Source organism: Trichophyton rubrum (genome assembly GCF_000151425.1).
Source record: "Trichophyton rubrum CBS 118892 genomic scaffold supercont2.7, whole genome shotgun sequence".
NCBI classification, from domain to species: domain Eukaryota; kingdom Fungi; phylum Ascomycota; class Eurotiomycetes; order Onygenales; family Arthrodermataceae; genus Trichophyton; species Trichophyton rubrum.
The window spans coordinates 1100721-1118886 of NW_003456422.1; the positions used below are offsets into that span (position 1 = coordinate 1100721).

Consider the following 18166-nt stretch of genomic DNA (forward strand, 5'->3'; position numbering starts at 1 on the left):
AACTGGGCCCGTCTATCTGCCAGAGTATTGATGTCTGGCTACGTGACCGTGAGACGGACGGTGGCTTAGATATCAAGGACCACGAGCATGAGATGCAAAACTACAACCCGCGGCCGTCTGTCCAGCTTGGCAATGGAGGAAGTCCGCGGGTTTCGTTCCAAACCGATGATGGAATGGTGGAGGAAGACCTGGTCGATGAGTACCTGGTGACTAATGAAGCACTAGTATTTGAACGCTGTTTCCAGCATATAAGCGATTTTGCGACGGAAGGGTTGCGCACCCTACTGTATGCCTACCGATTTATAGGGGATTTGGAGTATAAGGAGTGGAAACAGGTGTACAAGGAAGCAACGGTCAGCCTTGTTAATCGGCAAGAGAAAATAGACGAGGCGGGTGCGCAGCTTGAGACACAGCTAGAGTTAATTGGCGCCACAGCGATCGAAGACAAGCTTCAGAAGGGCGTTCCGGAGGCAATTGATAAATTGCGACGGGCAAATATCAAACTTTGGATGCTGACGGGAGATAAGCGCGAAACGGCAATTAATATCGGTCACTCGTGCCGACTGGTCAAGGATTACTCGGTGGTCGTCATCCTGGACTATGAGACAGGGACTGTGAAGCAGACGATAGAATCTACAATCTCAAGTCTCTGCGCTGGCGGGGTGGTGCATTCAGTCATCGTGGTAGATGGCCAAACGCTATCGATGATTGAAGGGGATGATGGACTCCAGGAACTCTTCTTCGATCTGGCGATCCGTGCGGACTCAGTGATATGCTGCCGGGCGAGCCCCAAGCAAAAAGCGTTCCTTGTCCGGTCGATTCGCAAACGCGTCAACGGTGCTATCACCCTTGCGATCGGTGATGGAGCGAATGACATTGCAATGATACAGGAAGCACATGTTGGAATCGGGATAACAGGCAAGGAGGGACTGCAGGCAGCCAGAATATCTGATTACTCTATTGCGCAGTTCCGGTTCCTGCTGAAGCTGCTGCTCGTCCATGGACGATGGAACTACGTGCGGGTATGCAAGTATACGCTAGGCACCTTCTGGAAGGAGACGCTGTTCTACCTAACTCAGACAATGTTCCAGCGCTCTAATGGGTTCACCGGTACCAGTTTGTATGAACCCTGGAGCCTGAGCATGTTTAATACGCTATTTACTTCGTTGGCAGTGATATTCCTGGGCGTGTTTGAAAAGGATCTTGCCGCGAGCACGCTCTTAGCAGTGCCGGAGTTGTACACCAAGGGCCAGCGCAACGAAGGCTTCAACATCCCTGTCTATCTCGGCTGGGCTATAGTGGCGGCATGCGAGTCAATGATGGTGTACTTTGTGATGATTCGACTATTTGGTGATGCTATCTTCACGGTAGACAACGGCATCTACGCCATGGGCCTGCTTACTTATTCGGCCTGTGTGATCATCATCAATGTCAAGCTGCAATTTCTTGAAATCCACAACCATACAGTGCTCACGTTGATCCCACTGGTGGTATCGATAGGCGGCTGGTGGCTCTGGAATATCATCTTGTCGAAACAGTACAAGCACGACGCCATCTATAACGTGCGGAACAACCTTATCCATTTCACGGGGAAAAATGCACTCTGGTGGACAACATTGATTGTGATTGTGGCCATCGTAATTTTGTTCGAGATTACCATGGTCACAGTGCGCAAGACGCTGTGGCCTACAGACGTGGATCTGTTCCAGGGATATGAGAAAGATCGAGATGTTAAGAGGCGTTTTGAAGAGGCGGCTGCTTCGGAGCTGGCGCAGGGATGGGAAAGGCCCGGAAAGTATGGGGGCAACGACGACGACGGTGCCAGCGAAGAGGATGACCACGAGCATGAGCTACAGCTCCAGGATCTAATTGAGCGGAGAACCAAGGAGGAACATCAACAGCCATAGCAGCATCATTCGCCATGAGGGAACAGAGAGGGTGTCATGGCCAAGGCTTGACGATCTTTTTGAACACGCAGGAGTTCTTCTCAAAACGAACGGGCTTTTTTGGCTCGATATGCTGCGTCCGGGCAGGACATCAAGTGACCACGCAGAATTTTCCTCTTTTTTTCTTTTCTTTGGGTTGTTTCCCTTTCATTCAGAACAATTCTACACGCGATGTTTACAATGTCAATCTTGTTTCTTGGGTAGGGTACTGGGGGCGGCGTCTTTTAGGGAATGTTTCGGCGTTGGGCGCTGCATTTAAGGTTTGTCAGTGCTACCTTGGTTGATACCTGGTTAAGATATAGCAGGGGCTGGATAGTATCCATCCATGACCCTTCAGCTGTGCTTCCGTTCGTCTGTCCCTTTTTTTTTTTTTTTCCCGCCGTTCTCCTCCTTGTCCGTGTTCCTGTTGTCCTTCTGTTGTGTGCAATGTTCTTTTTGGCTCCATACAGAGTAGTATTTGGTGTATAATACCCTGCTTTCAGCACATACATAGACTTGAGTATAGACACTAGCATGAGCCCGCCTCATTTCATGATAGCCCGCATATTCCTTCAGGATAGATGTTCTTCCTCCATCCATGCCAGTGTGGCCTCCGCCACGTAAGTAGGTACTTCCTGTTTAAGTACTCCGTACTCTGGGCAGGTGAGTTGAGGCGAACTAGCCCTGCACAGGGATGTCGATGGACTAACTGATCAGGTGCGTTCGTGCAGAAACAAGCCGACACCCGCGCTGCAGGGCCGGAAATCCAGAACCTGATTCCGGATGACCTCCTTAAGAGCGAGCTCAAAGCTATAATTAAATTAGATGTCTTATGTATGTCCGGTTAAGCAGCGGCGGATCTCTGGCGCTAGCACAAGAAGGCTGCTGCTTCCCCTTGCACTAATCCAGGTACGTGACTTTGGCTAGCCGGCTGATCGGGGTAATTAGGTAAGTTAGAGGAGTCGAGCTGGAGACGAGATGAGATCGGATGAGATCACGATGCCTTCGCCTACAGCTTGACTTTCGAAACTTTCCGCCCGCTCGTTTTTTGTGCCCTAACAGTATAATAGTTGTGGAGGAAGGAGTAGGTTAAAGCCCCTTCGGTGGTATCAAGTAGCTATCCGGTATCAGGTATCAGGTATCAACCAAGCAGTGGTGATGTGGTTCCGTAGACGAGGCGCCCCCGTACCAAGCGTCTAACCAGCAGGTCAAACGTCCACCGACCTGAAGTCGACGCAACACACAGTGACGGGGTTGCGGCTGCTCTTGTCTTTGAGTGTTTGTTGGCTCTGGCATGGTGGGGAGAGGAATACCTGGTGCCTGGTGCCTGGTGCCTGGTCGACGATGACTGGCTGGAGACACACTGGCGATGGTGCCTGGGATGCGCCTTTATGCAGTGTCACTGGGGACATCCTGGCGCCGCTGGAGGGAGAGGACAAGGGCGACGGGTCAGGAGCAGAGTCTGAAACAGACCCCTCCCCATGCCAGGCATTTCCCGAGCAGGCCATCTCTGGTCGAGTCACTCGTCTGTCTCTGTTCCCAGGGCTTGTCTCTTGCCTCTGGCCCTCTTGTTTCTCGTCTGTTTGGTGTCCTGGTGCCCCGTCCTCTGCTGGCCTGATGGGGTGACCGGGTCTGCTCTCTGCCCTCTGCTCTCTGCTCTCTAGGGGGGGTTCCAAGGTGCCTCAGAGACAGCCACCCCATCCTCGAGCCGAGTCCTGCGGCGGCCCTCTTGACCACCATCCCCGTCTGTCTATCCTCGTCTTGCTGTCTATATCGTCGTCGTCGTCGTCGTCGTCCTTCCATCCTTTCCTTCATCCTCCTTCCTGTCTGCTTACTCATCTTATCACGTGATATCTACTTAGCGCTACCTCGCCCGCCCTACAAACTGCTATGCGAGCCGAGGTATCTTTTTGTCGCGCCGGCTGAAACGCTCCAACCTTTTTTTTTTTCGCTTCTGCTGCCTTTTTCCGCGACGCTCACCAACTCCTTCGACTTCGACTTCGACGCTTCTGCAACCTCGTCGCCTTCTTCTTCTTCTTCTTGTTGTTGTTCTTGTTCTTCTTCTTCTTCTTCTTCTTCTTTGCTTTCCTCACGCCGTCCGCTCCTTTACACGGCTTGTCTTTCGTTCTCTTCTTCTGCTGCCTGCCCGTCCGGTCCCCAGAGACTCGACTGTCGCCCACGGCACAACCACCGCTCCTTCAGCCTGCTGCCTTGGTCCAGCACTTTTGCACTCTTTTTCACTACTTCTTTCGCTTCTTTCTTTCCTTCTTGACTCTTCTTCAATCGGATCAACCAGCTTGAGCTACATTCATTCACTGCTTTCCCTTTCCGCCGTCGTCCTGTTCGCCCTGTCGTCTCGACTCGACCCGTCTGAGACAGCAAAAAAGTTCCATCCGCCGTAACGCCCTTCCTGCCAAACCACCACCACCAGCACAAAGGAAGCACCCGCTCCTTTTACATACACCACGCTCCTTACACCTCTCATCGATGTCTGGATACTTCACCTAGAGAAGAGGTCTACACTCTACTGCGCGCGCCAGCCGGTACTCTTGGTGCTGCTTTTCGCTCTTTTTTTTTTTTTCCCTTTATTTATTTACCTCGAACTTGACGTTTCGGGTTTTTCTACGAATTTCACGATCATCGTTTCAACCATCACCAACTGCTTGTCGACTGGCTTGCGACGATCCTTCGCATAAGAGACGAAAGACGTCCTTGCTACTTCTACTTCTCATACCCGGGCCTTTTATCCAATTCCGGTTACCCCCCCCTTTTTTTTCTCATCTCCGCTATCCGCCGAGTGACGCATGATTTGACGGCATGGAAACATCTTCCCCTGTCACTGCTACTGCTACTCCCAATAGTATATCGATCATGTCCGATGCCCCCCTTGCTACGCCTGCTGGCATCTCAACTCCCACAGATACCATGTCGTTAGCCACGCCTCCCCCAACAGCCACCTCCCAGGCATCTTCTACCACAACCACCACATCGTCCACTACGGCCGCCACATCTACAAGCACGGCCGCTACTTCAACCTCTATGGCCAGTGCGAACGCCACTTCAAGTGATAGTCCTGCTTCTCGCCCCGCCTCCCGCCGTCCTCCACGCAAGAGCACCTTGACTCAGCAGCAGAAGAACCACAAGCGCCAGCGCGCCACCCAGGACCAACTTGTCACCCTTGAGATGGAATTCAAGAAGAATCCCACTCCCACCGCTGCCGTCAGAGAGCAGATCGCGGAGGATATCAACATGACCGAGCGTTCGGTGCAGATCTGGTTCCAGAACAGGTACGCTAAACTTAATGTCACTTCTATTGGCTCAGCGTCCTCAGGTACCAAAATACTAATTTCTATCATCGTTTGTCTGCAGGCGCGCTAAGATCAAAATGATTGCTAAACGGGGTATCGAGACTGGAGAAGACTGTGATGCCGTCCCGGAGTCGATGCGAAGATACCTCGCACTCCAGCTGGATCCTGCCGGTTCGAATGCGCGAAACATGCTAGGCCGTGCGGGGGGCTATCCTTCGAACGAGCCCATGATGCAATCCGCCACCTCGTCCAAAGTTGGTATGTACATTTATCCCTTTTTTTGTGGACCTCTTTATCTTCCAACTTTCGATTTTGACTAACAAATTGCAGTGATCCAGCATTTTGCGTGCCGCTCTCTTCGCATTGGCACCTGGCGGCGTGTTGGGCAAAACACCATGGACCTGGTCATCTTCTACTCCCCAGACCAGGCATGCATGACTTACTACATCAACAACGACTCCGCTGGTTACAAGATCGAGTACCCCTTTTCAAGTATTAAGAATATCATCCTCGAGCCCGGTGACCCTGTTCCGCCAATGGACGGCGCCATTCCCCGATCAGGTGGCTTAGTCATCGAACTAAACCGTCCGCCAAATTTCTATATGGACTCTTCCAACTCGGGAGGATTCTACCAGTGCGGCGATTTCACGGAAGAACAGCAGGCCACCAAGTCGCTGATCCATCATCTTGGAGGCCATCCCAAGGTCTTGAGTGTCCAGCTAGCCAAGCTTGTCTCACTCGAAACGTTCCAGAACCGCCATGTTCCAGTGTACCCCTTCACGCCAAACACCCCTTTTATTGATGGCTCTCCACAGTTTGTGCATCTCCATCGCCCTGCATCGCAGCCAAATCACCTCTCACGAGCTCAGAACCGGCTCTCTGTCGACAACCATTTGTCTGTAGGCCTATACCCCAACAGAGGCCACAAACGCCAGCGCAGTAGATCCGTTCCTGGCCCTGTCGACTTCGCTGCCCTGCACGCCATGCCGGCTTTCCACTTCCAGTCCGCCAATCCCTTCCAGCCAAGCACTCCACAGCACCAGGAGCATCAGCAGCCAGACATCTTTGCTCCTGTTCCCCTTGCACACTCACAGTTTCAACTTCCCCTGAACATGAGCGAACCTGATCTCCACATAGATACATCTACAACCCAGCCACCGCCATCATTCAGCATGTATCCTGCCTCTGCAACCACCGCGGCTGCCACATCTACTCCTGCAACGGATTTTGTATCAACCCCGCTCTTTAGCAGCGCACCAGATCAGCCTCAATCCCTGGGAACACCGTTCAGCTTACCTTTCCTCTCCCCTTCACCAGCCGTTGACATCGACGTCGATTCTGACCCCCACAGCATGTCCCACCAGCATCAGGCCCAAGCAGTTTCTTCTAACGGCCACTCACCTCCCTTAACAGCTACCCAACGTTCCTCTCCAACCAACATGTTCGCCTCAACCGTCACAACCACAGGTGTTGATGACGGAATCATCCTCAGCGACCTATATGCTAAACAGAATCTCGGGTGTAGCAGCTCCATCGCCTCTCCAGGCATGGAAATGGAGGAGTCATTTGCAATGACTTTTCAGGGTATGAGAGGACATGGTCACGGTATGATGGGTATAGGATTTGACAGCGGTACGGTCGACCCGAGTACCCTTGCTGCTGAATCTTAAGAAAAGCCAAGGACGTTCTACTCGGCGTACAGGCCTAGAGCAGGATGTACGCATACGCATTTATGCAACGGGTAAAACCGTTCCGTTTAAACCCATCTCTCCTCTTCAAGCAGTCTTGATTCCCCCACCCTCCTTGGGTATTCACTTATCTGCTTCTTGGTTGAGTTGGTTTTCTTCAGTTTTATCCTTCTATCCAACTCAGTTCAGCCATTTACTTGTTCTATATCTGGCATTATTTGCCATATTTTTTCTTGACTTATATTCACTTCTTGAGACTACGGCCGGGCCTGTAGATGACCCCGTTTTATCTCAGCTTATTTACTCCTTACGTTGCGGTGCAGTCACCTATTTGCAGTGCAATCTTTTTTTTTTTCGAATTCCCTTTTTAAACCCCTTTTTACCTTTTTTCTTCCTTTTCTTCTCTACTTTCTTTCTTGTGTGTTTTACTCCTTATTGACTTTTATGAGCACCCCTGCGCCTTTCTACCTACAACCCGTTATATATAACCCCTTTTCATGGCAACATTCTCCGCTTCTATTTTCTGTCTTGCCCTTCTCCTCTGCTTTCCTTTTCCCTTCTTTGCATTTGTCTTTCTATGGGAACTAATGATGCCCAATCGACGTTATCTCTTATTTATTTCACCCAACTACCCTTACCTTCTTAACTTTTGCTTTCTAATTACCATGAGCACGGGCAAGGAACCGTTTGCCAATTGGTACTGGGAGGAAGACAGAATGGACAAAAACAAAGAAAAAAGCTATCTCGTTTACTCCCCCCGCGCCTATCGTTACCTTCTTTGGAGCTTGTTACGTACCCGTCTCATGACCGATCCCGACTTACTTAACCCTTGCTTTGTATCTATGCGTGTGTTGGAGATGCCATGGATATACTTAGCTAGGCACACTCACATTGCTTTCCCTTGTATTTCTCGGATTCTCTCAGAAGTATTTTCAATGTGATATTATAGCTTTTTATTGTTACATTATCCCATTACCATCAGTCTTAACGGTCCAAATCCCCACAAGACAAACCCTCCCCCGTAAACGCCATGTCCCAGACCATCTAGGCCCGGCTCCCTTTTCTATTCAATTATTCAGAAATAAAATAACCACACACCCCTAAAGATGTTGCCATGACTTCGGCAGAGTAGCTACGACTCCGCTCCGCTGCAGCTTTCTCACTAAATACCTCTCCACGCCCGCCAGGGTACCACGGTAGTTCTTCCCCTCTCTCCCCTTCATATCCTGCGTCACCCCATCCCTCGTCCAAATGCTCCATGACCCCATCAATGAAGCCATAAGGACATCCGTTCCCACCCGGTCACCAACCACAGCAACCTCATCCGCCCTATCCACCACTCCATTCCCTTTCAGGTACTCCAAAACTGCCGCATACGATAACGGCTTCTTCACCGCCGACGTCCCAGCAGGAGACCTAAACACTTTGATCTTCAACTTTCCCAAATATTCTTCTAATTTCCGGGCGTCCTCCTCGTACCGCTTACTCCGAGGATTAGAGCCAGCGGTGTTGGAAACGATCAAGATACCGTCCGGGTTAGTATTCATATTAAAAGGCGAGGACTCGCTGGTCCGTAATTTTTTCAGCTTCTCGTAGTATTCTGTCGGGAAAGTGGTCTTATGAGGCGGTGTTAAGGTGTTATCTTTGTCAATCACCAGAGCCCGAATGGTGGGTGGTCGAGCCCCGGCCGCCTCTGGGGCAACGGAGTCAATTAAATGATAGGATAGATCATCCGGTAGCTGCAAAAAGGTAGGAATGATGAGATGCGGTATCAGAAGCGATGGATTGCGCATGAACGTTGATATTGTCAGGCTGAAGCCGGCGAAGTTAGTGTTTAGCAGTGGCATTGTTGGTTCCCTGGATTTTGCTTCCGCTGGAGCTCGACACGCAATCTAGTTCCTGTAATGTCTTGTCGACATGAATTGAAAGAGATGATATCAAATGGGTATTGGATTTTGCTGCCGTATTTGTCGCCGTCAAGCTGGTGTTGTTGTCATGGCTTTCTCCGTAACGAGAGCTGTGAAGTCATAACTTCCCATGGTGGCCCGTGCGTGGAGCTCAAACCAAGCAAACTTTCTCTTTTTTCCTTTCGATATCAAAATCTCCAAAAAGACCGGCCAAGAAGACTGAGTGACCGACGAACAAACCACCTTTGACGCGCGCTCTTTTGGCCTGGATATACGACTCCGCTTGACGTTAGTGCCATTTCTCGATTGGATTCTATACCTCGCGGGTTTATTTCTCTTCCTTTTCTACTCAAGCCTCCGTAACATCAACCACCATGGGTAAATTGACCAGTACCATCGGCATTCCCATCAAACTTCTTAATGAAGCACAGGTCGGTTTTCCCCTCATGAGGGCGCGATAAGGGATTTGCGACCATTCTCGTCTTTTATATCTGCACTTCTTCGCCAGTGGGGATCAAATGGCTAACAATTGTCTAATTGCAGGGTCACGTTGTCACCCTCGAGATCACATCCGGTCATGTCTACAGAGGGAAACTTCTTGAAGGTGCGCGCAGACCTCTCTTTAACGCGACTCGGCCTATAACCTCCTTATATTATAGATATTCACTCAATACTACTCGAATTTCTCTCTGACAATCTTGCTATAGCTGAGGACAATATGAACGTACAACTCAAGGATATCACCGTTACAGCGCGAGATGGTCGTGTATCGCATTTAGACCAGGTGTATATCCGCGGAAGTCATGTCAAATTTTTTATTGTCCCCGATATGTTAAGGTATGCGCGTTATTGAGTACTCCAGGCGAACCTTCTCTACTCTTATAACTAACCTATCTTTACCTCTCCACAGAAATGCTCCCATGTTCCGATCCAGAGGCCAGCGAGGACGAGGTGTTGGTTTGGCTAGAGGCAGGGCAACTGTCAACAGAGCAAGAGGGCAGCGAAGAGGTTAAGGATCCAACGATAGAAATGAAGTTCCTGGGCTGGCGTTTTATTACATTCGGTCATTCTCTTTCCTGCTTGTTTGCGAACACCATTGCTGAACGAAATATACTTGATTTAACGGCTTTTAATTATTGTCTAGTCATGTAGGTCTGTCAGGCTGGGCCATTTCCAGCCACATCAAGGAAACAAATAGAGAGGCTTTAATCAAGAAGCTCAGAATAACCAGTATATATTAATCTGATGGCCCTAACATCAATATCATTACAAATGTCTATTATGCGGCTGTGTTTAAGCATCTCAAACTGGCCCGTTTCATCATGTCAAGTCGTGTGATTTTGAATATATCCATATATATGCTTTTCTCAATCGCAAAATCAACAACTCCAGGCAGATATAAGATACAGATACAATCCACCATGTCTTTACCCCTGGAATGGCCAGAGAAGGCAAGGAGCAAAATGAAGCAAATTTTGAACCCTCGCCGGCTCCTAATTCTTGCTCCAAGTACGGAATCTCACGCTGTTATCCCACCTTTTCTCACTCGCTTGACCGGCCAGCCCCCCGTCCTCCCCTCACGGCAATCGGACACGAAACAAGCCGGTAAGTAGTCTCACACTGATAGCTACCTGTTTTGAAGCCCGAGAATCCATTCTAAACCGTATTCTAGACCGTGATGCGACAATCGACATCTCAGACGTCGCATCTACATCTACTACCCCACCTCCGGCATCATTTGCAGGATACACCGCACACACGCCGTTACAACTAAGTACAAAATATTATAGCGCGGACATACCACTATGGGTCGATGAAGTTCCATCACTTTCTTTAATACCTTCACCGGATCTTGCCTTGCCATCGGTGGAAGAGGAGGATGCGGGCTCCCCGGAAGCTTGGAGAAAGGAATTCACTAGCGAAGAAGCACGAGAGGTCAGGAATGCTATAGGCGCAATAATACTGTGTGTGCGAAGGCCGAAACCGCCTGACCCGACTTTAGTAAAGGATAACGTGCTGGACGGGAATGAAAACGCCAGTAATGTTGTTTTCCAACGCACGGTGGGCAGAATCAAAGACCTTGCCCGTGTGGTTATAGAAGTCAAAGCCCAGGCTGAGGAAGAGAGAGGCGAAATAGGCGATATTCCCGGGTTGATTGTGTTGGCGGGGGACGAATGTGAAAATGGATCCCTTGCTGCAGGTAATGCTTCGTCGGAGTATGGGGCATTATGGTGGGACGAACAGTTGAGTGACCTAGGAGCTGGGCCTGGGCTTGAAGTAGTCTTTTGGGATCATAAAGCAGTTAGCCAGGATCCCTCAGCGAGAAATGAATATGGAGGTAACATGCCAATTCTCTTAGGTATTCAGCCACGACTAGCTGACTTTTCTATCTAGAACTCATGGGAATTGCAAGGGTGCAGGAAGTGTTAGAAACTCACCAATGGTCATCTTCAACCTCAGATGAATTTGAGCAAGATTTGGAGTTTCTTAGCTTACGTGGAGATGAGGAAGCCACTGGAGGGTTTAAACTAGAAGCTCATGAGCTCGAAAGGGAGATGGCTGGCCTTCGACTTGCAATTAACAGCAATATGGATAATGGTGATATCGGCGAAGAGTTTAAAGAGACGGGAGATGATAGCATTCAAGTCGAACAGCTCGAAGGACTGATGTTGAGAATGCAGGCCATAAAGGAGATGGGAGCAGAATTACCTGACCAGGAAAGGAAGAGGTTTGCTGCAAAGGCCATCAGGGATCTAATGAAGGATGTATGATATTTTCATTAATTGTATTAAGGTAATTACATTTTGTAGAAGCCTCGTTTTTTTGGCTTGTTTTTTTTTTTTTTTTTTTTTTTTTTTTTTTTTTTAGTCACTGCCATGCTAAAGCCAATTCTCAGTTGGCTTTCTTTTTGCCCTCAGCCTTCATAACTTTCCTCCTCTGCGCCATCATATGGGTAAACAATATATAAGACCCTAGATTATCAAATTAGCAAGACATTAGATGTTCAGATGTCATGGGGTTATGAACAAATTAGCCATACCAGGAATATAAACGAGTAGAATGGCAATGAATGTAAAGCGGAAAATGGAGAGGAGACCGCTAGCGTTAATAACCGTAAGATAAATCAGGAAGCATTCACTCGATATTCCAACAGGGTATAAGATAAAAAAAGTGTTATATCTGAAATAAAAATTATTAATGCTGGAGTCAGGAGGGAAATGGGATGGGGAAAATGCGAACCTCAACCACAGGATGGCTTTAGGAATACCCTGTCCCGATATCTGGAAGACAAAAAAGCCATATCTAATACATTCCGTAACGCCCCAAGCAAACAGACATCCGATGAACCCCCAATCACTTAGTTGGGCAGATCTCATCCCATGTCCGAGAAGGAAATATTTATTCACACCCGTACCGTCAAATTCGAAGATGGGTAGAGTTGGACTGAATGGTGAAAAGACATACATGACTCCCCAGACTAACAATAGCCTGCTAGCTACCTGCATGGTGGTAGTCACAGCAGAAGCTCGAACGAGTCCAAACAAGGAATGAAGGATCTCCAGAGCAGCAAGAGATTGAGTCGTTCGAAGCAGGGGAAAAAGATAGACAAAGAGCCCAGAAACTCCTTCACCTTCGCTCCCATAGCTGCCATGGCTGTCACTGTATAACTGGAAGAGAGAAAACAGTAGACGAAAAGTGAGCGTACTCCAGAGTCCCAGGGATACTAAGTTGTACAGGAATAAGTATGCTTGCGTGGGAGATGAGGCTGGCATTGAAGATCTAGAGGATGCCATCTTGAAGTTTCTCCTTGCCTCGCTTTGTGCAATGGCTGTGGTATCAACTTGTGCAGGTTCAAAACAAACGATGATAAATTGAAGTTGTCTAAATTCCCTTTTAAGGAAAGTTTTCTTAAACTCTATAACTAGTTCATATAACTAATGGTTACGCCAATTGCTTACATAACTACCTACATCAATCAATACATCACGTGAGCTGTAGTTTCCCCGTCCCGTCCCGGGTAGGAAGCAAAGCTCGGGCTGGTGAGTTTAACTGATATCCATTACGAATTCATTTGTTAGAACGGTATATAATTTTCTGAGAACGGTTTCTATAAAGCTGAAGTGTTGGCCAAGATAAGGTATTGCAAAAGGCAGAAGCAGGTAAACAGGATCAACTACTTTTTTCCTTTTCCCTTTTTCTTCCTTGCGCCTCCCATGCTCCCAATTACCTGGCTAGTGCTCTTCACAGGTGTAGGTGAGCTGTGGTCATCATCTGCCTTATCATTGACCACACCACCCTGTGTTCGATCAAGTGCCCTTTGTTTGCCCTTTTTCCCTTTAGGCCGGTAGCTTGATCTGTCTCTCAGGGGAAGCCATCTCTCGGGGTCAACTTTCTCGTTAGGGTCCATATTCTTGGGTTTTCGAATCCTTTTATTTTTCTTTAACGCATCCGATGAACGCCGTTTCTGGCCTTGTTTTAGTGCAGAGGCAGCTGTGCTCGCAGGTAGTTGAACACCAGCCGCTTCCAGATGCGACACATCTACACCAGCAATCAACTCTTGAACTGGCAAAAGAGACTCAAGGGAGGACTCAACAAGGGCCGGTGAGGAAATAGCGTGAGAGGCTACGAAACCTGCAGTTGCGATACGATCACTGCCATCTCTTGAATGAAGATTGGCAAATATTTCGGTAGCAGTAGATATATCTGCCGAGTCATGAGAGTTGAAGAGAGATATTGCCGCTCCGCGAAGTAGTGATATCGGTTGGCTAGAAGGGTCCTTCCCCTGCCAATACTTGGCAGCCTTCGATAGTTCGGAATTTATATGATGTTTGCGACCCTGACTTCTGTACAGAGTGACAAGGATGTTGACCAACCCAGGGCTAAACCGAACCACCTTATCGGAGTCATCGCTAGTTCCTTCCAATTTCATGGAGAAATTCTCTAACGTGGATATTGCGGCATTGATGTTTCCATCCGCCACCTGTAGTTGAGCAAGAACTAAGGTGAGACCGAGATCATTAGGGCGCATGGCAGAAAGAGAAGATATTTTCTTTATCGCATTTCTGCCGTCTGCTCCCTGAGTGTGAGCAGTAACATCAAACGCAGCGAGCGAATTTATATCTGATGAAAGGGTAGCAGAGGAGTGCTGTGAAAGTGTTTTAGAGGTCGACCTCGAAATCCCATCAAACTTGCGGACCATAAGATCGATGACAAGAGCATTTCTGTTTAAGATGTCATTCTGATAGGAGAAGAATTTATCATTGCCAGCGGGTATTGGGGTTCGGCTAAAGTTCTTGTGTTTGATGTAGGGGTTTATGTTTCGATCGGTTGTAAGAATAGCGAGGTTTTCGGCAATGAGCTTAGTAGAAAGATCGGTAATCCTGTGTATGCATGTCAGCTATATTGATCTGATAGCAGTCCTAGGCGAGGGGTGGGATGTACATACTCAGAAAAATCTATGCCTCTAATAAGAGCTTCTCCCTCCTCTATTTTCCCTTGCTGCAAATAGACATGTATCTCTTGGATTTTGATGGGCAACAATTCCACTTTCTTGTCTTCGGGGGAGAGTTCATCAGACGCTTCGCACAATTCTATTGTTGATGTCAGAACGATCTCGTAAACAACAACTGTTGGCGGTAATCTATTCGTACCTTTTGATTTCTTCAAAAGTTCCAGAGCTCTCTCATAATGGCCCCTGGCTATTTGTTCACACGCCACGTTATACGCAGCTTCAAAAATATCCAAAGCATCTCCCTTTGACACCAGGTCCTTTGAAAGCGTACTTTGGCCTGCCCAAAGATTTTGTGCCTCAGCCGCCGTTATGTTTATTTGCAAATCAGTGAGTTCACCCGCGGAAGCTCTCATATCACTAATCAAATCCTGGTAGATCTTGAGAGTTCGGTCAAAGTCTTCAGCTCTATAGGACTATACAATGTTGACAAATTAGCAAGATTTCTAAAGAAACTCAATTCATACAAAAGGAGCAAAGGAGCATATTTATTTCAGGTCATATGCCCTGACTAGCTGACGAACCGCTTGTGCTTCAATATGCTTTGCGCCTCTTTCAGAGCCAACGGATGCCGCAATTGATATTGCCTCATCCAACCTCCCAATTTTATATAGGACATAAGACCATTCAAGCGGCAGTCGTTTCTTTAACACATCGCCTCCTTCCTCAATTACACGAATTGCATCCTCAAATCGGTCTAATTTTATAAGCGCAATGGTTTTGATATGCTGTGCATCCACATCCGTTCGGGACTTTTTTAGAATCGAGTTGCAGGCTTTGATAAGCTCCTCATGGTCATTTATAGAAGACCTTTGCATAAGAACGCTAAGGCTCTGCAAAGTTGTCCCCATGGAAGCGGACATTGGCGATAGCGATTTATCAGGGCCAAGAGCGGGGGGTCAGTGAGAGTAGGCAAAAACCGGCAAAGCGTTCGGTTTCGGTGTTGATCAGTTGCCGGTAGGGATTGGGAAGTAAATTCCAGTGTCCCAGCTCCCACACTTCAAAGTATCACGGCTATTCTGTCATTCGCTTGTTCTATCATCCATTCTTCAATCTGCCCGTTACATTAACATGATGTCAGGGCACATCACGTGAGTATGAAGCCCTGCCCGTACCCTATTTAGTATTTGTAAGCATAATTATGTAATTCTCGTAGATTTACGCTAGTCCTAAAACGGGGAATCTGATATAAAACTCTAATCTAACTTCGCGACGTCGTCGCTTTGCAAAAGAAACCAACCACTTCACCTCTCGATCAAGCGACAGCCTCTTTAGCTTTGCAGCCAGCACAGCCGGTTTTTACACCATATCTCATGGCCCGGGATACCAAACGCACTTAGCATGCAAGTGGCAGGAGTGACTTCTGCCGCTAAGGCCGCTGCACCCCTTAGGCCCTCAGTTTTACAAAGCATCGCCCGATCTAACCAATTGCAATTTATTGGGGACGCGCCGCTCATAGACGAGATATACTAGCATATGTGGAGCGTTATGTGCTCAGATCACTGTGGCTATATCGATATTCTCTGAAAGTCCATAATCTATGAGTCTCTTCTCAGCACATGTTACGATATATCCGCAGTTAAAATACGAAGAACTAACACATCTGGGTCACTGGCCGTCGATTGAGGGTCTTCGGTATCAGGGATTCTAATGCCCAGATAAGGAGGCTTACAGAGACGCCACCAAACCATGGCTGATCCGATTGTAGATCCCACCACCCGTCGCAATTACTAAATCTCTTTTTTATATACGGATACATCGATGCGGATGGACTCGTGATCGAGAGACTTTAGGGGCTGGTAGGCCCGCGAACCAGGCAAACAGATTAAAAATATACGATCGACGCGAGACGATTTACTAGCTGCTGACCCTACCTTACCAACTTAATGGAAATTTTGGTGAGACAATAAAATGGTTGATTTCCAACATAATTCTACCTAAATTTGGTCTTGACTGTACTCCTTAGGTTTTGCTCTATTGGGGATATGGTATCGGGTGAACATTTTCACCTGAGTATTGGGGAACCGAACCCCTGCATCAAGTTCCACGCAAACTGCATAGATCGGCTAACGGCCGATGTTTAGCTGTCAAGGCTGACGTTCATGTTTGCAGGCGATCCTCAATGTGTGGCGAGCGGTGGCTAGGATTCAGACGCCTCTAATTACTCCGCCTGTCGATTTGCTTAAATACAAGGCAATTCGAAGCACAGTTTAAGCTACATGTGTGCGAATTCAATCTTTTCTCCAGAGTACATGATACCAGAAATAAGGTCGGTCAGAACCATATGAGAGGGTCGGAATACTGTCAGAAGTTTTCACCGAAATACTGTTCGCCTTATTGTACACTCATAGAAAAGGACACTGCCTGGGATTGGGCAACCTCGATATGCATTAGAGATTACATGGGCTAATACGGATTAAGAAAAGCGTTGAGTCTGAAGCAGAAAAACAGAAGAACAGTTAAGGAAAGTAATTAAGGAAGGCTTGAGTTTTTTTCGGATGGGGTCCGCAAATAATCCGAGTCATCGTCGCTGTGACGGGGGCTGCTATTCCTCCGGCTACTGCTGCTGTCGCTTTCCGAGTTATTGCGGGCTTTAACCTGGCTACGCAAAGATGCCACCTGCCTCCTCCGGGCATTTATGAACCAGTTGCTGATCTGAAAATAGGAATATGTCAGTCCGTGTTGAAGGCTGCCATACCACTAAAATATAGAAAAAGGCTTACCTGACTAATAGTCAATCCAGTCCTGCTCATAAAGATTTGTTTATCCTCTTCAGTTGGGTATGGATGATCAAGGTGCTCCCATAACCAAGCTCGAAGCATGTCTGTAACCGGCTTTGGTAGGTTTCCTCTTCGTTTTTTCTCCCTCATATCTCCAAGCTCACATTCTGACAGGCAATAGCCTGAAGCTGGTCTGAAATGGCCAAACGTTGATTGGGAATAAGCCCTGTCGCAAGCGTGAGGCTGCTCAAATGATGAGGGATACGACAGTTGATCACGATAATCACAGGAAGAGACCATGTTGACTGGAGAGGATGAATGTGAAAAATTCGACGAATCGAAAGAAAATTGACTTCTAGGGGATGATATTGAGTAGTTTGATAATTCTCCCTCATTCCTTCCGCGACTGTTCAGAGGTGCGTATATGGCGTTGCTGTTGGCGTTTGGCGAAACCTTGACGAAATATTCTCTTGATGGAGATGGAATAGGTGGGGGTAACGATCGGTTGATCTCGTTAAGGGTAAGTTTAGGGCGCGAATGCGAGTGCGAAGCAGACATCGAGGATTTTGATTCCACTACATGGGGTTGCTGGAGATTTGACGATTTGGCACTGTTTCCCATGAACCTGTCCGGCCGCAAGGATACATCATCAAACCGGCTATCTCTGGCAAACAGTCTAAATGGAAGCCTATCAGCGCGCTGGGTGGGTGGTGGCATGGTATCCTGCAGCGAACTACGCCTCCAGTTCTGATTAGACTGAGTATAAAACACTCCACCCTCTATTTCATCATGAAGATGATCGGGCAGGAGCTAAACAATGTTAGAAAACAATGCTTCACACATGGGTATGGGATTAAGTCTCATATCTTACCTCTCTAAAAGAGGGGAGCTTCTCCGAGTGATGATCGGATAGTACCGTTGAGTAGGTGACTGTCATGGTTCCTGATTACTTCCAGTTCTACAAAGAGATTTGAAGTTGGGTGTTGGGAGTGTGGTATCGTAGGCAGCCGGCTTTTAAGCTATACGTTCACAGGACCGGTATCGTTCGATAAGGGTAGAAGGACAGAGCGGTTATGGGATATGGCAATATATATATATATATATATATA

The 18166-nt window shown here is 47.9% G+C and overlaps 8 protein-coding genes across 8 annotated transcripts; 3 read left to right on the plus strand and 5 right to left on the minus strand.

Moving 5' to 3' along the window:
- Positions 1 to 2878: 2878 nt before the first annotated feature.
- TERG_06381 (uncharacterized protein) lies at positions 2879 to 3433 on the minus strand (the record flags this gene model as incomplete). Its single annotated transcript, XM_047748608.1, has 2 exons — positions 2879 to 2980; positions 3170 to 3433. 2 exons carry the CDS (start codon positions 3431 to 3433, stop codon positions 2879 to 2881), a joined length of 366 nt encoding a protein of 121 aa, XP_047604594.1.
- Positions 3434 to 5628: 2195 nt separating this feature from the next.
- TERG_06383 (uncharacterized protein) lies at positions 5629 to 6903 on the plus strand (the record flags this gene model as incomplete). Its single annotated transcript, XM_003233346.2, has 1 exon — positions 5629 to 6903. The coding sequence occupies one exon, from the start codon at positions 5629 to 5631 to the stop codon at positions 6901 to 6903; it is 1275 nt and encodes a 424-aa protein (XP_003233394.2).
- Positions 6904 to 8021: 1118 nt separating this feature from the next.
- On the minus strand, positions 8022 to 8768 carry TERG_06384 (phosphatidylglycerophosphatase; the record flags this gene model as incomplete). The annotated part of the gene is made up of 1 exon (XM_003233347.1): positions 8022 to 8768. The coding sequence occupies one exon, from the start codon at positions 8766 to 8768 to the stop codon at positions 8022 to 8024; it is 747 nt and encodes a 248-aa protein (XP_003233395.1).
- Positions 8769 to 9202: 434 nt separating this feature from the next.
- Positions 9203 to 9841, plus strand: TERG_06385 (uncharacterized protein; the record flags this gene model as incomplete). The annotated part of the gene is made up of 4 exons (XM_003233348.1): positions 9203 to 9259; positions 9372 to 9432; positions 9536 to 9665; positions 9739 to 9841. The coding sequence occupies 4 exons, from the start codon at positions 9203 to 9205 to the stop codon at positions 9839 to 9841; spliced, it is 351 nt and encodes a 116-aa protein (XP_003233396.1).
- Positions 9842 to 10150: 309 nt separating this feature from the next.
- Positions 10151 to 11599, plus strand: TERG_06386 (uncharacterized protein; the record flags this gene model as incomplete). The annotated part of the gene is made up of 3 exons (XM_003233349.2): positions 10151 to 10433; positions 10501 to 11166; positions 11223 to 11599. 3 exons carry the CDS (start codon positions 10151 to 10153, stop codon positions 11597 to 11599), a joined length of 1326 nt encoding a protein of 441 aa, XP_003233397.2.
- Positions 11600 to 11742: 143 nt separating this feature from the next.
- TERG_06387 (uncharacterized protein) lies at positions 11743 to 12334 on the minus strand (the record flags this gene model as incomplete). Its single annotated transcript, XM_047748609.1, has 2 exons — positions 11743 to 11800; positions 12069 to 12334. 2 exons carry the CDS (start codon positions 12332 to 12334, stop codon positions 11743 to 11745), a joined length of 324 nt encoding a protein of 107 aa, XP_047604595.1.
- Positions 12335 to 13002: 668 nt separating this feature from the next.
- On the minus strand, positions 13003 to 14028 carry TERG_06388 (signal recognition particle subunit SRP72; the record flags this gene model as incomplete). The annotated part of the gene is made up of 1 exon (XM_003233351.2): positions 13003 to 14028. One exon carries the CDS (start codon positions 14026 to 14028, stop codon positions 13003 to 13005), a length of 1026 nt encoding a protein of 341 aa, XP_003233399.2.
- A 2781-nt stretch (positions 14029 to 16809) lies between these two features.
- Positions 16810 to 17994, minus strand: TERG_06389 (uncharacterized protein; the record flags this gene model as incomplete). The annotated part of the gene is made up of 3 exons (XM_003233352.1): positions 16810 to 16992; positions 17061 to 17867; positions 17929 to 17994. The coding sequence occupies 3 exons, from the start codon at positions 17992 to 17994 to the stop codon at positions 16810 to 16812; spliced, it is 1056 nt and encodes a 351-aa protein (XP_003233400.1).
- Positions 17995 to 18166: the final 172 nt, after the last annotated feature.